This window comes from Mesoplodon mirus (genome assembly GCF_964341445.2).
Source record: "Mesoplodon mirus genome assembly, chromosome: 1".
Classification (NCBI taxonomy): domain Eukaryota; kingdom Metazoa; phylum Chordata; class Mammalia; order Artiodactyla; family Ziphiidae; genus Mesoplodon; species Mesoplodon mirus.
In genome coordinates this window covers 42,858,638-42,880,606 of record NC_138976.1, presented here as the reverse complement: position 1 = coordinate 42,880,606, position 21,969 = coordinate 42,858,638, and the positions used below count along the sequence as shown (strand labels likewise).

The 21,969-nt window shown below is 35.3% G+C and overlaps 1 protein-coding gene across 3 annotated transcripts in view; it reads left to right on the top strand.

Moving 5' to 3' along the window:
- Window positions 1–21,969, top strand: part of NAA35 (N-alpha-acetyltransferase 35, NatC auxiliary subunit) — a 101,016-nt gene that overhangs the window by 13,661 nt on the left and 65,386 nt on the right. For 2 of the 3 annotated variants that reach the window (XM_082606446.1, XM_082606447.1), the window contains exons 4-6: window positions 4,017–4,131; window positions 5,201–5,275; window positions 7,568–7,735. In XM_082606446.1, coding sequence (XP_082462572.1) covers window positions 4,017–4,131; window positions 5,201–5,275; window positions 7,568–7,735 — 358 coding nt within the window. The remainder of the gene's footprint in view (window positions 1–4,016; window positions 4,132–5,200; window positions 5,276–7,567; window positions 7,736–21,969) is intronic. The other variant, XM_082606445.1, reaches the window with a different exon arrangement.

Here is a 21,969-nt window from a genome sequence, read left to right as displayed (position 1 = left end):
AGCTGAGCTTCCTGTGCTTTATAGCATGTTCCTGCTAGCTATTTTATGCATGGTAGTGTATATATGTCAATCCTAATCTCCCAATTTGTCCTACCTTTCTCTTCCCTGCTGCCTGTGTCCATGTGTCCGTTCTGTACATCTGTGTCTCTCTTCCTGCCTTGCAGATAGGTTCATCTGTACCATTTTTCTAGATTCCACATATATGCATTAATATACGATATTTGTTTTTCTCTTTCTGGCTTACTTCACTCTGTATGACAGACTCTAGGTCCATCCACATCTCTACAAATGACCCAATTTCGTTCCTTTTTATGGCTGAGTAATATTCCATTGTATATATGTACCACATCTTCTTTATCCATTCATCTGTTGTTGGGCATTTAGGTTGTTTTCACGTCCTGGCTATTGTAAATAGTGCTGCAATGAACATTGGGGTACATGTGTCCTTTTGAATGGTTTTCTCAGGGTATATGCCCAGTAGTGGGATTGCTGGGTCATATGGTAGACTTTATTGATCTAGGGTTTTAATTGTGCCATTAACAACTTTTCTTTAGTTGTTTTCATATAAGTAATAAATGGATACTTTGTTTTTAACAAATTTAAACATTAGAGATGAAGCAGAACTTCTCATGACACCATCTGTCCAACACAATCTTTGTTCTTTGCTTGGAGATAGTCATTGTTATAAGTCATCAGATTGTTACATGTGCTGGACCTATAAAAAATATATATACTTATATACGTGAATGAAATCTATAAAACTAGTTAACTGTAAATGGGGATATATAGTACAGTATTCAGCTTTGCCATTTTTTATGTAAGGGACTTGAGCATCTGTGGAGGCTCCTGGAGCTAACCCCCTGTGGATAGCAAGGGTCGACTGTGTGTATTCTGCAAATTCCCCCCCCCCTTTCAGTATATCTTGGAGATCTTTCCATGTTAACTCCACCTTGTTCATTTTAACTGCTGCTTTTTATTTTATAAGATGACTGTACCATAATTTGTCCTACGGTATCCCTATTGATGGACATTCAGATTGCAACGTTTTTTGGTAATGTGGGAAAATTGAAAACATTTAATTTATGCAAGCCTCTTTATACATATACATGTGCAAATGATTTTTAGGATAGAAGCCTAGAAATCAAATGACTGGATTTTAATGGATTCAGCCAAATTTTTTCCCTCACAAAAGTCTTTATCAATTTACACTAACACCAACAGCATATGAGAGTACAAATTAAAAAAAAAAAAAGTTTCCTTACTCCCCCCAACCCCCGCCAAAAACCAGCATCATTTTGTTTTGCATTACTTGATTACATTAGAATTTTAATAGCTTTTTACTTTTTTATTAATAGTTTATATTTTCTCTTCTGTTAATTATCCATTCATGTCCTTTGCCTACTTTTCTTTGGATTATTTGCCTTTTCCTATTTGTATGAGTTAGTTATATATTCTGGATATTAACTTTTTCAAAATTACCTATATTAAAAATATTTCCCCTAGATAATTGTCAGTGTTTTAACTGACTGGTTTATTGCTGCATATAAATTTTTAATATTTTACACAGTTGGAATTATCAACGTTTTTCTTTGTAGCTTTGTAAATTATTAAAAGAGTTTTTGTTTGTTTGCTTATTTTAGGTTTAGAACTTAGATCTGCCTGGGGTTTGTTTTATTAAATTGTGTAAATCAAAGATTTTACTTTTTCAGGATCGTTAGCCATTTGTCTTAGTAGTATTTATTGACTAATACACTGTTTTTCCACTAATTTGAAATTCCACCTTTATCATATGTACTTCCTACAAAAACATGGCTTTGGATTGTTTTTTCTTCATCTGTGTATGCTAGAATGCTTTTAATTATTACAGGTTTATAGTATCTTTGATATTTGGTGAATCCCTGTTGTTTTATTGAAAAGTTTTTTTTCCATTTTTGCATATTTTCTCTTTCAGCTTGACAAGCTCATTGAAAAATACCATTTGGGTTTTGATTCACAACATTGCATCAAATTTATAGATGAGAGTTTTCTTCAGTATGCTCATATTGTCAGAGTATCTTAAATTGAAGCATTAAGAGGTTTGATGGATTTCAGGGAGTGTCTCCTTAAAGCTCTTCTTTTTTTTTTTTAATTGAATTATAGTTGATTTAGTGTCATGTTAATTTCTGCTGTACAGCAAAATGATTGTTATACGTATGTATATGGTTTTTTTATGTATCCATTTCCATTATGGTTCATCATAGGACATCGAATATAGTTCTCTGTGCTGTTCAGTAGGACCTTGTTGTTTATCCATTCTCTATATAATAGTTTACATCTGGTAACCCCAACCTCCCACTGCATCCTTCCCCCAACCCCCTCCCCCTTGACAACCACAAGTGTGTTCTCTATGTCCGTGAGTCTGTTTCTGTTTCGTAGATAGGTTCATTTGTGTCATATTTTAGATTCCACATATAAGTGATATCATACGGTTTTTGTCTTTTTCTGTCTGACTTCACTTAGTATGGTAATACTAAGTATTAGGTCCATCCATGTTGCTGCAAATGGCATTATTTCATTCTTTTTAATGGATGAGTAGTATTCCATTTTATTTATGTACCACTCCTTCTTTATCCATTCATCTGTCAGTGGACTTTTAGGCTGTTTCCATGTCTTGGCTGTTGTGTAATAGTGCTGCTGTGAACATAGGGGTACATGTATCTTTCTGAATTAAAGATCTTTTTGAATTAAAGTTTCATCTGTATATGCCCAGGAGTGGGATTGCTGGATCATGTGGTAATTCTATTTTTAGTTTTCTCAGGAACCTCCATACTCTTTTCCATAGTGGCTGTACCAACTTACATTCCCACCAACAGTGCAGGAGGGTTCCGTTCTCTCCACGTCGTCTCTGGCATTTGTTATTTGTAGAGTTTTTAATGATGGCCATTCTGAGCAGTGTGAGGTGGTACCTCATTGTGGTTTTGATTTGCATTTCTTTAATAATTAGAGATGTTGAGCACCTTTTCATGTGCCTGCTGGCCATTTGTATTTTTTCTTTGGAGAAACGTCTGTGTAGGTCTTCTGCCCATTTTTCAATTGGGTTGTTTTTTTTTTGTTGTTGTTGAGTTGTATGAGCTGTTTATGTATTTTGGAAATTAAGCCCTTGTTGGTTGCATCATTTACAAATATTTTCTCCCATTCTGTAGGTTGTCTTCATTTTGTTTATGGTTTCTTTTGCTGTGCAAAAGCTTCTAAGTTTGATTAGGTCCAATTTGTTTATTTTTCTTGATGTCTTACTGCTGCTGCTTTTCTGAGAGAAATGATTTAATATAACAAGGTAGGTGTCTTTATTTTCCTGGTAATCTAATGGCTTTAGACTAAGCAAAATAGGAAGTCAGTAGCTTGATGGACAGTCACTTTCTTTTAGGCTTTTCTTTTCTCATATCTCAAAGATATACTAACTAATCACTCCACACTACATCACAACTATCTGCTTCTATGGCTAATAAGCCACAAACACCAGACCATCAAAATTTCTGGATTTTACTTTTTTCTTATGTAATTGCCAAAACTTTGGGCATATAGATGGTAATGTGCTAGGTTTTTAGACTTTCAAGATGTAAAGAGAATGAAAAAAATCTGAAAGTTACATTTGATAATGATTATTCCAAACATAACTTTCTAAGTGTTAAATAGTTAGAAAAATTTAAAGAAGGCAAAATGAAATCCATTGTAGATCAATTGATCTCTTTTTTTTCAAAAACTTCTAACTTTTTGAAGGAAGAACTAAAACAACTTTGGTTTTAATTCTTTTCTTGCCTCATAGTACATGTAAAATAACTTGTGACAAGTACATGGAAGAATTTTTATGTTAAAGGAAGATTATCTAATTGAAGTAGAAGTGATAGCAAGTTGGAAAGACCAAATACATAAAATAGGGTAGTTATTTAAAGTACTGTAATAATTTTTGTACCACCGTGGAATCTAGGTAAGCTTATTAGTTCATAAACAATTTGTAGAGTCAATTTTTTTATTTGCAGATTTGGTCTTTTTGAAGCTATGTCTGCCATTGAAATGATGGATCCCAAGATGGATGCTGGCATGATTGGAAACCAAGTTAATCGAAAAGTTCTCAATTTTGAACAAGCTATCAAGGTAGTCACCATTGTGCCTTTTGTGTTTTCTTTTGTTTGTTATTCATAGATTAAAACATTTTGATTAATAACAGAAATCAAACTTAGTATGTTAAAGTGTAATTTTCTTAAATGCCTCTCAGGTATGTAAACAAGCGTTGGTTATCTTTCTCCTTCCATTGAAATTTTAATTGTTTAAGGTCTCCATTAAAAGATTGCTCTACATTTGTGTCTGTGTGCACTTTTTAAGTTAATTTTTGAAAGCATTTGAGTATGTATTCACATACCTGGGTAATTGGCTTAGGGATTAAATTTTATGTATTAATATATTAAGTAAAATGCTTGTGGTAGTGAACTAGATGTTTAATTCAATGAGAATTGATTTAGAAGTTCATTCATAGTTGCCTCATAGTTTAATTTTTGCATATTTTGTGAAGAAAGATTTGCTAAGTAAGTGGATAGTGTTAAAAAAAATTAGTAGTATAGTTAATTAGTTTAAGGGAAATGTTTAAAACATTTTTTTTCTTTGTAAGTAGTTTTATTTTCTTTGTGAGTAGTTTCAATTTATTAAAATGCTTCATACTTATTAATGTTTAAAACTAATTTGAACTGTGCTTTTAAAATGCTTGGTAGTTTGACTCTTTTTTTTTTTTTTTTTTTTCCTGTGGTACGCGGGCCTCTCACTGTTGTGACCTCTCCCATTGTGGAGCACAGGCTCCAGACGTGCAGGCCCAGCGGCCATGGCTCACGGGCCCAGCCGCTCCGTGGCATTTGGGATCTTCCCAGACCGGGGCACGAACCCGTGTCCCCTGCATCAGCAGGCGGACTCTCAACCACTGCGCCACCAGGGAAGCCCTGACTCTATTTTTTTATAAAGGCCTTTATTCTGTTTCAAATTCAAGAGGCTTTGATTTTTCATATTGAAGACCCATTAAAATACATTATTTTTAAGAATACAGAGTTAATTTGGCACCTTAGTTTTATCAGATGATGAGATAATTTCCTTAGAATTGGTATTTTAAAATATTTACTGTACATAGTAACCATACATATTTTTAAAACTTATATGTCATATTTCCCCTTCTTTTTAGGATGGCACCATTAAAATTAAAGACCTCACCTTGCCTGAATTGATAGGGATAATGGACACATGTTTTTGCTGTTTGGTAAGAGTTAAGATAACATGTTGGTTAATTTAAAAACTGTGACTTACTTGAATTTCAGTTTCAAAGTATATACATCAACATTGAATATGAAATATATGTAATGCTTGGCCTAGTAAGGTGTACATAAGATTAGCAGGCCAAGTTATGCTGTAGGAAACAGCATTTTATCTTTTCATCTGGGTGGTTTTAGGTTCTTATTTTCTAGAAGGATATTTTCTTTCCAAGGAAGATAATAATATATAGGCATTATCCAAAGTACCCTTTTTATTCTCAAGCTACCCAGGGAAACAAATCTGAAATTGGGAGGTTCCATTAATAAGCATGAAATTGAACCAAAGAGAATTTTGGATTGGCTTTGGATAAGTTTTTTTCCTAATCCAAGGTATATTGAAGTAAACTGGCCATTTTCTACTATGAAGAAAATTTTTTAGTGATTTATATATATATGCTGAATAGGCAGTCTTCCCTGGATCATGTGGTTTAATTGTGGGAAAATTCTCATTTGTACAGCCCTTTTTTCTGCCCCCTTCTTTCTGACTGTCCCTTTCTTTTTTAAACTTAATATTAAATCATTGTCCTTAGAAATAATATAAAATTTCTTAATTTGTGCATCCAGTAAAATACTCATTGATTCCAGTGTGTGTGAAGTACTTCTGTTATGTATTTTTTGTGTGTATTTTTCACTTAGGTCTTTTTTTTTAAATTATTTAATTTATTTTTGGCTGCATTGGGTCTTCGTTACTGCGTGCGGGCTTTCTCTAGTTACGGCAAGTGGGGGCTACTCTTCATTGCAGTGCGTGGTCTTCTCATTGTGGTGGCTTCTCTTGTTGCGGAGCACGAGCTCTAGGTGTGTGGGCGTCAGTAGTTGTGGCATGCGTGCTCAGTAGTTTTGGCTCGCAGGCTCTAGGGGGCAGGCTCAGTAGTTTTGGCTCGCAGGCTCTAGGGGGCAGGCTCAGTAGTTGTGATGCATGGGCTTAGTTGCTCCGCAGCATGTGGGATCTTCCCGGACCAGGGCTTGAACCCGTGTCCCCTGCATTGGCAGGCGGATTCTTAACCACTGTGCCACCAGGGAAGTCCCTCACTTAGGTCTTACATCAGCTCTGCGAGCTATCTGGTATTACTCTTCTCTCTTTGCCTAGGGTTACTTGGCTAGGAGGGGGCATAACCAGAATCCTGATCCTGATTCTTCTTCCTCCAAAGCTGTCTGTTTCTCTCAGAGATGTATTTATTACTCTTTAGCCATTTACTGTCCTAGTGGAATAGGATAAAAGGAGGCAAGAAGGAGAATTTTTGTCAAAGTTGAGGAACAATTCTGTGAGACTCAGGGCTGTATCTAAGTTTGAACTTTAATAGGCAGATGGTTTTCAGTCTGGAAAGTCTCCTGCACACTAGTAACGCAAAATACACATCTTAATTAGAGCAGTTTTCATGTGCTTTTCTCATTTGGTAATGTAGCATTTTTTTTTTTTTTTTTGCTCTATTGCAGAATTCTTGGACTTAGTGTAAATTATAACTAAATAAACTTGGGCAAATTATTTACAGTCTCTGACTATTTCTTTATATGTAAGATGAGAAAAATACTGCCTTCCTCAAAGTGTTAGGAAAAAATGAGATAAGATATATGAAAATACCTAGCATAGTACTTAAATATGATTACTCAATTTTGGCTGCTGTTCTTCTAGCTTCTAGCACATGGTACTTGGCTCATGGTAGTCACTCAATAAAATAGTGTTGCCTGATTATTTTTGTGTTTTAGAAAGATCCCTCTGAGTGGGGGTACTGAAGTAGAGGTGGGAGGCAGGGAAACAGTTGCATAGTTTCTTGTAGTAATCTAGGTGAGATGTGATGCACTTGACTGGGTTAGTAATAGTTGGGATGAAAAAGAAGAGTTGAATGAGTGGCTAAGAACCGGGTTAGCTATAAAGTTGTGAATTCCTTAATTTCATGGGGTTTTATTGACTACATTGTAGAACTGATAGCTTTTGGATGTGATGTAAGGAAGCCCTGTAATTTCATTAATCTCCGAATATTTGCAAACTGAATTATATAAAAGAATGCTTCCCATATCTTTTACTTTAAGGTAATCATGTTTTTAATTCTTGAAAGACTTTAGTTAATGAAAGTGAATTCTAACTATATTTTGTCTTTTCTGACCTTCCTTTTAATCATCTTTTAAATCTTGTGATTAATCATATTTATTTGGACCTGTGGCACTCTGGCCTTTGACTGTTGGATCAGACTTTTCAGACTCTCTGTATCACCTTAAACGTGTATTCTTTTATTTCTTTATAGATAACATGGTTAGAAGGCCATTCCTTGGCACAGACAGTATTTACGTGCCTTTACATTCATAATCCAGACTTTATAGAAGATCCTGCCATGAAAGCTTTTGCTCTGGGTATCTTGAAAATCTGTGACATTGCAAGGGAAAAGGTAAATAAAGCTGCTGTTTTTGAAGAGGTAAGATTTTGTAATACAAGAATTCCTGAAGCTCATTGACCACCTTATTCACTGTGAAGTATTTAAATGATTGTGTGATATGTATTTTTTTGTCAACATTTATAGTTAAAAATAGTTTTTTAAAGTAATATGCTGTTGATGTTTACCAATATATTGGCTATAATAATCCAGTTTTCTCCAAGAAAGGACCTTCATCTTCATGTGTGTTCCTTTTGTCAGTACCATTCATTGAATATCCGTTATGTACAGACGTACTTTATTTTGGATGTTGTGGGGATTCACAAAGAAAATAGAAGAGATAGCCTCGTCCCTCAGGTCTCTTATAAATTATAACACAGAAGTTAATTTCAGTCTTTGGATAAGAGGGAGCTAAGGAAAACAAAGTTATGAAGAATAATTTAGAATATAAACGTTTTCTTCCACTTAGTACTAAGTACCTCATCCTGAGGAAGTGTTGTGCATTTTAGACACAGAAAGATTTTTTTCTCTTTATCATAAAAAAAAGATTTCAGATACTGATATTTTAAGGAGAGATGTGATAGCATTTGAAACTATTGATAAGTAATTATTTTTGTTTAATTCTTTCCTTTGTTGAAACTGGGTTTTTTTTTTTCACACTGTTACTGATACAGCATAAATATCTTAGGCTCCAGCAATGGTTCAGTGTAAAGCTTTTCTAAATTTATATTATGTATATGAGAATAATGAAATATATGCCTAATGTGATTTTCACATTTGAATGTGTGGCTTATGAGTTGTTTTTGAAATACTGTGTACTTCTTATACCCTCATTGGTTATTTAGCTACATATTTGAATTAATATGGATGTCATTATGGAAAGTCTTATCCATTTGGATGGAATTTTTTAAAAGATTAGTTTGAGTTAAAAAGTGAGAAGAGTCATACAAATTATTCTAAGTACATTCTCAAAGTATACCCAGAAAGACATAAAAAATCAGTGGGACAGAGAAAGGATTTTTTTACCAAATAATACTGGAACAATTAGTTAGTACTCTTGAAAATTACTTCATCAGCATTTTACATCTGCCTTAGTCCATTTAGGCTGCCATAACAGCATACCATAGACTGGGTAGCTTATAAACAATAATTTATTTCCCATAGTTTGGAAACTAAGAAGTGTAAGATCAAGGCAACAGCAGATTTGGTGCCTGGTGAGGGCCTGCTTCCTGGTTCATCTTTGCACTGTGGCCTCACATGGCAGAAGGAGGGGTGGGGAGCTCTCTGGAGTCTTTTTTATAAGGACACTAATCCCATGTAAGAGGGCCCCAGCCTCATGACCTGATCACCTCCTGAAGGCTCCATCTCCCAGTACCATCACATTGAAGGTTAGGTTTCAACATATAAAATTTGACGGGACACATTCAGTCTGTTTATTGCAGTTGATTGATATGTCTTAAGTCTCGATCTATAGGTTCCCCCTCTTTTTTATTTTTTATTTTTTTAAGCCTTGCGACTTTTTGTTGAACAACTCTGTGGGTTCCTCCCAAAGGCCTCACCTCCAAATACTATCACATTGGGCATTAGAATTTCACATATGAATTTGGGAGTCGGGGGGGACACAAACATTCAGTTTATAACAACATCAAAGTAAATTGTAGATAGAAAAAATATTTTAAGTGTAAAAAGTTATTTAAAAATCGGAAGACAGTTTATGGAAATAAAATGACCATTAAACATAAGATGCTTAACCTCTCTTTAGAACTGCAAATTAAAACTGTGAGATACCATGTTCTACCTGTAACAGGCACTCACATGCTCTGTGTGTGTGTGTGTGTGTAGGGTATGAATAGTCATTGTTTCCCTCTTTTTAATCTTTAAAAAAAAAAAGTTTATTGGGCTTCCCTGGTGGCGCAGTGGTTGAGAGTCCGCCTGCCGATGCAGGGGTCACGGGTTCGTGCCCCGGTCCGGGAAGATCCCACATGCCGCGGAGCGGCTGGGCCCGTGAGCCATGGCTGCTGAGCCTGCGCGTCTGGAGCCTGTGCTTCGCAACGGGAGAGGCCACAACAGTGAGAGAGGCCCACGTACCGCAAAAAAAAAAAAAAAAAAGAAAGAAAGTTTATTTGGAAATATTTTCCAAATAACAGCAGTTACAGTAACAGCACAAAGGACACCCAGATTCACCTGCTAGTAACCTATTATCTCATTTGCTCTTTCAGTTTTTCTCTCATGCATGTATGTATATATGTATTTTTTTTCTGAATCATTGCAGAGTAAGTTGTGTACATTATGATCTTCTTCCCTGAGACACATCAGTATGCACCTTGTAAGGAAAACGGCACTCTCATACACAACTACAGCACAATTATCAACCTCAATAAATCTATAATACCAATCCATTATCCGTGTTCCATTTCTATCAGTTGACTCAGTAATGTCCTTCTTATCTTTCCCTACGGTATGGGATCCAGTCTAGGATCATGTCCTTCATTTAGCTGCATATCTCTTTAGTGTCCTTTAATCTACAACAGTTCCTTATCCTTTTGTCTCTAATGACAGTGATATTTTTGGAAAATGCAGCCCTCTCCTGCTTTCCCTTTTTTAATAGAATGTTCCTCACTTGGGGTTTGTCTGCTCTTTCTTCATGATTAGATTTATATTATGCAGTCCTGGCTGGCATATTATGTGAGTGATGATGTGGCCTTCTTATGGTATCACATCTGAGGCATACAGTGTCCATCTGCCCCTCAATGGTGATGTGATTTTATCACCCCATCAAGGTTTTCTCATTGCTATATGGTTACTTCTTAAAAAAAATTTATTTTACTGAAGTATAGTTGATTTACATTGTTGTGTTAATTTCTACTGTACATCATAGTGATTCAGTTATATATACATTCAGTTATACATATATACACATTCTTTTTCATATTTCTTTCCATTATGGTTTATCACAGGATATTGAATATAGTTCCTGTGCTATACAGTAGGACTTTGTTGTTTATCCATCCTATATATAATAGTTTGCATCTGCTAATCCTACACTCCCAATCCATCCCTTGCCTACCCCCTCTTCCTCTTGGCAACCACAAGTGTGTTCTCTATGTCTGTGAGTCTGTTTCTCTTTCACAGATAAGTTCATTTGTGTCATATTTTAGATTCCACATATAAGTGATACCATATGGTATTTGTCTTTCTCTTTCTGACTTACTTCACTTAGTATGATAATCTCTAGGTCCATCCATGTTGTTGCAAATGACATTATTTCATTTTTATGCCTGAGTAGTATCCAACTGTATATATACCATATCTTCTTTATGCATTCATCTGTCGATGGACATTTAGGTTGTTTCCATATCTTGGCTATTGTAAATAGTGCTGCAATGAACATTGGGGTTATAGTTTTGTCTAGATATATGCCCAGGAGTGGAATTGCAGGATCATATGGCAACTCTAGTTTTTTGAGGAACCTCCATACTGTTTTCCATAGTGGCTGCACCAGTTTACATTCCCATATGGTTACTATATCTAACCTTGCATACATAATAAGCAATCTGTAGGGAAACCCTTTAAGATCATATAAATATCCTGCTCATTAAAGTCTCTCCCTGTATGTTTAGTATCCATTCATGGTACTTGCTTGGACTAATCTTGACTGTGTTGGCTGCAAAACGATGATTTTGAACTCTAGCACTCCCTCCACATTTATTAGTTAGGACAGGATTCCATTATAAGCAAGATTGATACATTTTTTGATGGGAGTGTAAATTCATACAACTTTTTAAAAGAGCAGTTTGGTAGTATCTATGACTTAAAATGCATGTCTTTTTTCAGCAGTTTCACTTTTAGGAATTTAGCCTATAAATATATTTGTGCTTATCCCCAAAGGTCTACGTACAAGGACATTAATTGTAGTAACTAAAGTCTGGAAACTAATGTCCATCAGTAGGAGACTCATTAAATGACACTACACTCATACAGCCAAGTAAGTGTTGTGTAACATTTACAAAGGAGGAGGTAGGCTTACTTACACAGATGAGATTAGATCTCTAAATTAATGTAAAATAAGTCAGGTGTAGAAAAGCATGTGTAGCTTGCTACTGTTTTTGTTTTCTTTTTTCTAAAGAGATAGGTAGTTAAATCTTCATACACAAGAAGATAACTAGGGTATTTGAGGGTCAGGGTATATACTTGTTTGTACTACTGGAATTTTTATTATATGTGTGTATTCCTTTCTTTCTAAATAAACTAAAAAAAAATTTTTATGATAGAAGTAATCAATCAAATTCTTTTTTTTTTTGATTAAAATAAACATCGTGTTGTTATCTGGTTTAGAAGACAGGATACTTGCACTACTTATACTTGTTCTTCACAACCAGGTTACAGGTATTTTTCCCCCCAGAAATATACATCATTTTTGGGAAACAGACAAGTGATTTACGGAAGGAAAAAAATAAATGGGATCTTTTTCACATTCAGGCAAACAATATAATCAATATGTTCAGACTAGAGATTTTATTTTAGAAGGATCAAGGATGGAGGCGCAATGATGTTTGGCATTTTTAATTTAGGTTTGTTTTATTTAAGTTTAATGTTAATCCATGCTGTGTTTCAGTAAGAACAATACAGATTCTGTATCTGTGGCTCCAGTCAGATATCCAGTAGTACAAATTAGCTTCAAGTTACACATACTGAACAAAAGAGGTTGAGCGAGCGAAGGAGGGGAGGGGCGGGGCCCAGGGAGAGAGGGAAGGAGAAGAAACAAAGAATTGAACACGCATGCAGGCTTTTCCATTACCACCTTCAATGCTAACCTGCTTCAGAGGGAGAGTAAAGTAGGCAAGAATGAGCAGCCACGGATTGTTGAACTGTTACCAGCACCATGCTTTTCAGCAACATTTCAGCAGAGTTTGAAACACTTTTTACAGCAAAACCATTAGAACAAACTCCCCAAACAACCTTTAACCACCTCAAGCTAACATCCAATTAATTTTAAACATTGGTATAAAGTTCAATTTAAATAATTAGAAAAAGGGAAAATGATACCGCATACACCTCTATAGTGTGATTAACCTTTCTCTTAGATGCTTGCATCACCTAAAAGTCTAATGGCTTTCGAATGTAATTTCCATTTCTAATGGTGACCTTGCCACATCTGGCAGGAGACAATACAGTAATGCTGAAAAAGCCTCTATGCAGTCCTGTTAGTGTCTTAAAGAACCTAAAAGCTGGGACCGGTAAAATCCACAGAAATTCACTCTTGCCTTTAAGAACTTTTGAAAACTGTTTTTTAAAAAACAAAAACAAAAACAAAAACCAACAGGGCAGGAACCTAAATTCTGAGACCAAATGTAAAAGTCAGATTTTTTATGATAGAAGTAATCAGTCAAATTTCTATATAGTCTCTGGATGAAGGACTTACTAAGAGATGGGAGAAATCCTAAAGGAAAGGACTAATAGGAAGAAAACTGATAGAAAAAATTCTTAGGAAAAATATAGACAACAAAATAAACAATTTTTGTGTATTAAGATCCCATTCAAATAAAGCATAACACTAAAACCCGAATGAATAAATGCACAGTAAAATAAATAGCTCATTCATAGACGAAGGTTATCAAATGGCCATAATATTTAAAAAATTTAGGCTCAGTGTAATCCAAGAAAAACAAAATAATAATTAGTTCACTTTTCATCTACAAAGTTTTTAAAACGAGAATATTCAATGTTGGTAAGGATGTAATATGTTGGCCCTTTTTTTTTTTTTTTTTTTTTTTACTAGTTGGGGGTATGCATTAGCATAGCTGTTTTGGAAAACAGTTTAGCAATGTATATATCAAGAGTCTTAAACATATTGACACCATTTAAACTAGTTAGTTCACCTCTAGAACTCAGCCTTAAAGAAATTATTAGAAATGTGGACGCTTTATGCCCAAATACATTAATCAGTGTTTTTAATAGTGAAAATTGGTATCAATCAAAATGCCACCATTAGTGTTATGGTTGAAATAAATTATGGTTAATTTATTACACATAATTGATTACATGTAATGAATATATAGTGATGACAAAGTATTTAATATCATGGAAAAAGGCATACTTTAAAAGATTAAGAAGGCAGCACACAATGTAATCAATTATGTAAAAATAAAACTGAAAAGAAACATAAACAAAAGTTAGCTCCTAGGCTGGAAAGATGATATTTTTTCTGTTTTGCTAAACTTTTCAGATTTTCCAGATAAATTTGTCTCAGTTTTAATAATTAAAAAAAAATTGATCTCCTAGTAAAATCCGTAAGAGGCTGGTAATGAATAAATAAGAACGACTTAAATTATTTGCTTGTTTGAAATGGATGCTTCAGAAGTTCCTAAATGATTATGTATTTTGTCTCTGCTTTTTTTTACTCCTGAAATGGAGACGTTTTCAGTTGCCTAAAGATGTTTCTTTCTCGATATCTTGCTCACGTGCAAATGGGAACCACAGTTCCCCCATCAGATGGCTTTTCCTCTTGGATTCTGTATCTTGTAAAATAGTGTCTTTAGTGTTATCTTTGATTACTTTTTTTAACCTCCAACATCCAGATCCTTTTACCTTGAAAGTGCCTTGAATCTGGGCACTGTTTTTTCTTCCCTCTCATTGTTCCTGCTTTAGTTCATGCCTCTGTCAGCTTTAGGTTAGGCTCCTGTGAGAGTTTCTGAACTCTACTTTCTGGCCTAGTCTTTTCCCTCTAGTCCATTCTCCACTTGACCATCATTTATCTTCTTAAAGGTAATCTGGTCATGTTCAGTTTTGCTATTTGACAGTTTTCACTAGGGTGTGTATTTTAATAAAAGTAATAATACTTGTACATAGTATATAAAATCGAATAGCCCGCAAGACTTACAATGAAAAAATTATAGTGCTCTGCTCTTTCCTTATCCATTCATAATAGTAGTCAATTTTTGTACCTTTTTCTACTGTTTACTTCTATGTTTCTGTATAATAGGCTTATATTCTAGTTTCTGGGTTTAAGGGTTTATCAGTTTTTAGCTATAGTATAGCAGCACATTTTTAGCATATGTTTAGCATTTATACATTACCTCCTCCTCACTCCAAATAGTAATTCACTTTGTGGTTAAATCATTCAATTCTGACATTATTGTGATTGTATATATATTAATGACAGATGACCCAGAGTAGTGTATGCTTTTTTTTCCTCATACAAATTTTTTTTTCTTGAAGTTAATAACTACCTCTTCTTTTTGGTTTGCTTAGTTTTATGTGTACTTTTCCTTAATTCTTCCTTTCCCATTATTATTAAACACATCAGGTAATCTGTATATATCATTGTGTATATAAACATCTATATATCTATATCTATCTATCTATATATATATATATATATCAGGTAATTTATAATTTTTGTTTTGAAATGCTCTTCTTGAACTTCTTTGCTCTCTAGCTTCAGGCTGGGTCAGTTGCTTTCTAGGCCCACTGCACAGCTGTCATCCCAGGTTTCTCTGCACCATTCTCCTGGGAATTCCATTTCCCTCTCTTTTTGTTAGATCCCTAGTTACCTGAATCGCGTGCCTTTATTGTTCTTAGTTTATTACTTTGTGCAGTGTCTCCAGTTTCTTCGGGGAGACAGGGAGGGAATTTTTCTTTGAGACCTTGCATGTCTGAAAATGTCTTCCCTGCCCTCACACCTGATTGATAGTTTGGCTGTAATGGATTTCTAGGCTGGAAAATAACTTCCTCAGCATTTTGAAGGCTGATTTGTAATCCCAGTGTTAGCATCCTGATTCTTTACATGCGACTCATGTTTTCTCTTTAGAAGCATTTAGGATTTCTCTTTTTAATGACCATACCTTAGATTAGTCTTTGAAACCCCTTAATGATCTTAGAAGTTTAAAGCATCCTGTTCTTAGACCACCACCTCTATTTCTAAATTACTTGTGTTCTGATTCCTAGAGTTCTTCACTCCTATTTGGACTTCAGTTTATTTATATCATCGTTTCATTGTTATTAACCTCTTGACCCTCTTTTCCAAATCTAAGTATCATCATCCTTTATTACAGTCATTCCCTTGCATATACTTTCAGCTCCCTTCCTCTCTTGCCTTGTTATACCTCAATTCTAGTTGAATCTAACCCTTTGCCTACTCTGCCCTTAAACCTGCACATCTCAGTGTGACTGGAAAAAATTGCATTTCCACTGATTGGTCCTACTACCATTTCATCACCAGTAACTGCACGTAGGCCCTCAGTGCTCCCTAGCAATCATTACATTTCCCTAGTTCATTCACTCCACTCCCCTCAAACTTCTTACACTTTGACCATCCTCACTTGAAGCAAATGACCTACCTTTCTATTGCACTGAATAAACAGAAGCAGTCTTCCCACCTACCTGCATATGTGACCTCTTTTCTGCTGCCCTTCTGTTATGTAGATGAACTTTCTCTGCTCCTAAGAGTGATCCCTTCTGCTTGTGCCTTAGATTCCATACTCAGTCTTATATTCAAAGACATTGGTCTACCCATTCTCACCTTTATCCCTTGAGTAATGAATTTGCTGCTCTACTGGATCATTCCTTTCAGCATACAAACATGCTTTATTCATGTTACTCAATCTCTAAAATACCATTTCATGGCATAGTCTTGTCCTTCAGCTTCTGCCCATATCTCAGTTCTTTTCAGCCAGTATCCTTAACAGGTGTTTGTACTCACTGTCTCTGGTTCTCTCCTCTTTTCTCTGTTGAATCCACTCCAGTCAGGCTTTGAACACGTGTTCCACCAAAATTGTGACATTATGGTCATCAAAAATCTCAGTGTTGCTAAACCCAGTGGTTAATGTTTGGTCTTAAACTTGACCTATCAGAAGATTTTGACATAGTTAATCATGCCATCTTTGAAACAAATTATTTTCTTGGCATTTAATACGTCCTTTATCCCTGGTTTCTCATCTCACTGGTTGTTCTTGTTTGTCGTCTCATTCTCTAAACCAGCAGTATCCAATAGGAATATAATGCAAGCCACATACATAATTTAAAATGTTCTAGTAACCATGGGTAAAGTTAATTTTAATAACATTTTATTTATTTAGCCCAATATATCTAAAATAATACTTCAATATATAATCAGTTTAAAAATATTAATGACTCTAGCTGCATAGGGTATCCTGTGTGGAGGATACCAATCCATAGTACTATCACATCTGGTTTTTATTTAGTATTACTACCCACTTCTATGGAAAGCTGGGCAAGACACTAATTGTAGGGTATTCTCTGCCTGCCACTGGACCTTAGAAGTGGGGGAAGAGACAATTTACAAAACAGGAAATGCATATGGCTTACAAAATTACGGGAAAAGAATTTTTTTAAACAACTCACTAATGATCCAAAAATGCATGTTAAAACTAGGTACCATTTTTTTGGCCTGTGAAATAAATGGGTATAAATTTGAGACAACCTGAAGCTTGCAGCAGAGCAATAAAATGGACAGTTCTTTTTTCTTTTAATCTTCATTTATTTATTTGGCTGTGCCGGGTCTTAGTTTTGGCACGCAGGATCTTTTAGTTGTGGCATGCGGGATCTAGTTCCTGACCAGGGATCAAACCCAGGCCCCCTGCATTGGGAGCACGGAGTCTTAGCCACTGGACCACCAGGGAAGTCTCTAAAATGGATACTTCTTTTCACTGTTGGAGAGAGAATAAATTGGTCCAGATATTTTGGGGAAAAATATTAAAGAAATGTTTTGAATTCTTTTTTTTCTACTGAATATTCTCAATCTGGTATGTATTTTATACTTACAGCACATCCCAGTTTGAACTAGTCTCATTTCAAGTGCTCGGTAGTTATGTGGCACGCAGCTCTAAACACTGGTGTGACTCAGGCTCAGTCTTTACACTTCTTTATCTATACTCTGATGATCTCATGCAGTTTCATATTTTTAAATTCTGTCTCTGCTAATGAGGCCAAATTTATATTCTTAACCTAGGCTTGTTCCCTAAATGTCATATTCATATACGCTGCTGCCTGTTCTACAGTCTCACTAGGATGTCACACATAACATTTCCAGAATGAAGCTGCTGGTTTTCCCCTTGCTTCCAACTTCTTTCTTCTGTAGTCTTCTCAATCTCAGCAAATGGAACTCCATTCTTCTAGTTGCGCAGACCAAAAACCTGGGCATCATCCTTAACTCTTCTCTTTCTCCCGTACCCTGCATCTAAACCCTCAGGAAGTCCTTGGCAAACTACAGCCTGCAGACCAGCCCTGCTCCCTGTGTCTTTTATGGTCCTTGAGCTAAGAATATTTTTTTTCCTTTTAAATGGTTACATTTATATAGTTATATAAGTGCCTACTCAGTATTCTCTGTTTTGCCACTTGGTCTGCAAAGCATAAAATATATATAATCTGGCCCTTTAAGAAAAAATTTGCCTATCCTTAATTTGTACTATCTGTTTATTGATTTCATTAGCATATGCTGGGCATTGTGGCAAGCGCTGGGAATAAAATGATGGGCATATCACTTTGCTGTGCAGAGTGAGGATGGGAGTCTAAGAGCTCCTTTCTTAGACATCCAGCTTCTTATTCCTCTAGCCCCACATTTTTTTTTTAATTAATTTTATATTTGGCTGCATTGGGTCTTTGTTGCTGTGCACGGGCTTTCTCTAGTTGCGGCGAGCAGGGGCTACTTTTCGTTGCTGTCTGCAGGCTTCTCATTGCGGTGGCTTCTCTTGTCCAATTACTTGGCATCTTCCAAAAATTGCTTTATGTGTCTTGAATGTTGTCTTCCATTCTCTTTGTCTTCTTTGTTCTTTGGAATTCAAACTTTTCATCCCTTTACTGATGATTTCAAGAGGTGTAGTGGAAATACCACATTTAACCAAAAGTCCATTGTTTCTACTGCCTACATGATAAAATTCAAAACTCTTAGAGTATCTCTTTTTATCATCTGGCCCCAATTTTATTACTCATTTTTTATTACTTCTTAATTTTTTTACTGAGTTATATGGCATATGACATTGTATAAGTTTAAGCAGTATGGCATATTGATTTGATGCATTTATATTGCAAAATGATTGCCATAGTAGCATTAGCTAACACCTCTGTTGTGTTACATAATTGTCATTTCTTCTAGTGTTGGGAACAATTAAAATGGAGTCTGTTAGCAAGTTTAATGTTTATAATAGTTTTGTTGTCTGTAATCACTGTACTGTATATTAGGTTTCTAGGACTTACTAATCTAATAGTTGCAAGTCTGTACCCTTAAACAACATCTCCCCAATTCCCCCACCCCTAGCCCCTGGTAAACACCATTTTACTCTCTGCTTTTACGATTTTGGTTTTTTTAGATTCCACATATGAGAGAGATCGTACAGTATTTGTCTTTCTCTGTCTGACTTAGCATAATGTCCTCAGGGTCCATTAATGTTGCTGCAAATGGCAGAATTTCCTTTTTTTCTTATGGCTGCATATATTCATTGTATAAATATACATCTTCTTTATCCATTCATTCATTGATGGACACTTAGGTTGTTTCCATACCTTGGCTATTGTGAATAATGCTGCAGTAGACATTAGAGTGCATGTCTCTTTGGTTACCTGTTTTCATTTCCTTTGGATATACATATACTCATTAATGGGATTGCTGGTAGTTCTAATTTTAATTTTTTGGGTAACCTCCACACTGTTCTCCGCAGTGATTGAACCAGTTTACAGTCCCACTAACAGTGCACAAGCGTTCCCTTTTCTCCACATCCTAGCCAGCATTTGTTATCCCTTGTCTTTTTGATGATCACCATTCTTATGGGTGTGAGGTGATACTTCATTGTGGTATTTATTACAGGTGTACCTCGGAGATATGGTAGGTATGGTTCCAGGCCACCACAATAAAGCAAATATTGCGATAAAACGAGTCACACGAATTTTTTGGTTTCCCAGTGCATGTTAAAGTTATATTTACTATAGTGTAGTCTGTTAAGTGAAACAGCATTATGTCTAAAAAAACAATGTACGTACCTTAATTAAGAAATACTTTATTGCTAAAAAATGCTAACCATCATCTGACAATGCAGGGTTGCCACAAACCTTCAGTTTGTTTTAAAAAAAATGCAGTATCTGCAAAGTGAAATAAAGTAAAATACAGTAAAATAAGGTATGGCTGTATACCTTTTTCTTCTCCCCTGGCATTTTATTCTTCAGCTGGTCCTATATATTATTCTCTTTCATTATCCCATGCTTGTGCACAGGATGTTGCTTCTGACTCTTAGGCCTTTTCTCTTCTCCTTACCCTTTTAGGGCAGAGTCTTACTTATCTTTAAACTTGGATCCAAATCTCCTGACTTCCCCAGACTTCAGTTTTGTTCTCTGTTGTTCTTTAGCATGTTCTTCTGTCACAGCTAGTGACAGAAGTCTGTACATGCTGGTCTGCATAGAACAGTCCTGCCTGACACCTTTTGTCCTGGTGTAATTATTACAGCATTCCCTCTTACTCTTAGTAGTATACCAGCTTGAATATGGATGTGATGTTTGGAGATACTGCTTCATTTTGTGAACATGAAGTGACAGATGTAAAAATCTAAAAGCTTAGGATAGTGGAGCCGAAAGAAAGATTACTTTCTAATATTCTAATGTTCATGTTATTTGGCACGCTGTAAATCTGTATCACTTAAGTCAGTGTAGTTGGATTTTTCTCTTACTTGCAGCTGAGCATATTTCTAATACAACAGTAAATAAATGAAACTATATAAGTTCTTGGCTTGTCTGGCAAAGAGTAAACACTATTATCCATTTGATGTATATCTTTCCAAGTGTTTTTGATGATATGTACCCATGTGTATTTTACTTAACATGATGGAATTATGTAGACTGTTTGCAACTTGCATTTTCCCACAGATTATAGAGAATAGATTTCTGCACATACCAGCACATGTAGGTAGATCTACCTCATTGTTTTTATTTGCATCGCATTGTGTTGAGGATATAGATTTTGAAGAACTATTTCTGGCATGAATCATCAAAGGATGATCAAACTAGTAGACAAAAGTGTAATGAGACACAGGATTTGTACCTAGCCTCAATGTATCATCCCACAAGACATTTATTAATTACAAAAGGGAAAATGATAAGGTTACAGTGTAGACACTTAGTATCTTAGCCAAGTGGCCAGAATTAACCACCAGTAATGGGATAAGTCAATACCATGTGTCTCCAGATTCAGTGATCTAAGAAGGACACAGCATCACTTCTGTGTTATTCTGGTCAAATATCCTATCAAATATTAAATTGATTTGAATTTTGGAAAAACATAAGACAAACCCATATTGAGGGACATACACAAAACAACTTTGGCTTGTACTATTCTAAAATGTCAGGGCATGAAAGACAAGGACAAAAGAAATGTTCCAGATTAAAGAGACATCAGTTTCCTGATTTGATAATTGTACTGTGGTTTTGTAAGAGAATGATTTTTGTTTTTATAAAATCACACTGACATTTACAGATAAAGGGGTATCATAGTCTGCAACCTAGTCTCAAAGGTTTCAGGGAAGAAAAATAGAGAATTATCATGTAAATGTGGTTTAATGTTATCATTTGGGGAGTATGGGTGAAGGGAATATGGGACTTCTCTTTACTATTTTTGTAATCTGAATTTTTTTCAGAATAAAAGTTAGAAAAGCCTCTGGGGAGTGAGACCACATAAGTTTGTGTTCTTACTCTGTCGCTTACTAGCTCCCTGGTTTTTCGGAATCTAACCTTTCTATGCCTCAGTTTCCTCATTTAATAAAATGTAGTTTATAAAAGTACCCACTTAGAGCATTATTGTGAGGATTAACAAAGTTAATACAAGTAAAATGTTTAGAACAGTGCCTGGCACATGATAAGCACTTAACATTAGCTGCTATTAGTAGTTGTAGGAGCAGCAGCAGCAGTAGTATTCCACTGTATGTACAATAAATTACAAGCCACTTACTAATGGACATTTAAATTGTTTCAGGTCCTAATCTGAATTATCTGTGCTCATGTTTTACCCTTACTTGTACCCTTACTAGGTTACCCAGTATCTGGTCTGTGGTAGGTACTCAAATTTTAGTTGAATGAATCAGATTATTTTAGGAGCCCCTGAAATATTTATGCAAAGTATTTTATCTGTGAAATGAATGTTTAAAGCAGTAAGAAATCACAACTGATACATTGTGACTATTAAGTTTTAGAAGAGGTTGAAACAGTTTTACTTAATTAGAATATTAGTACAATCAAGATTACTGCTTTGGTGAAATCACATTCAATTCTGATATTGG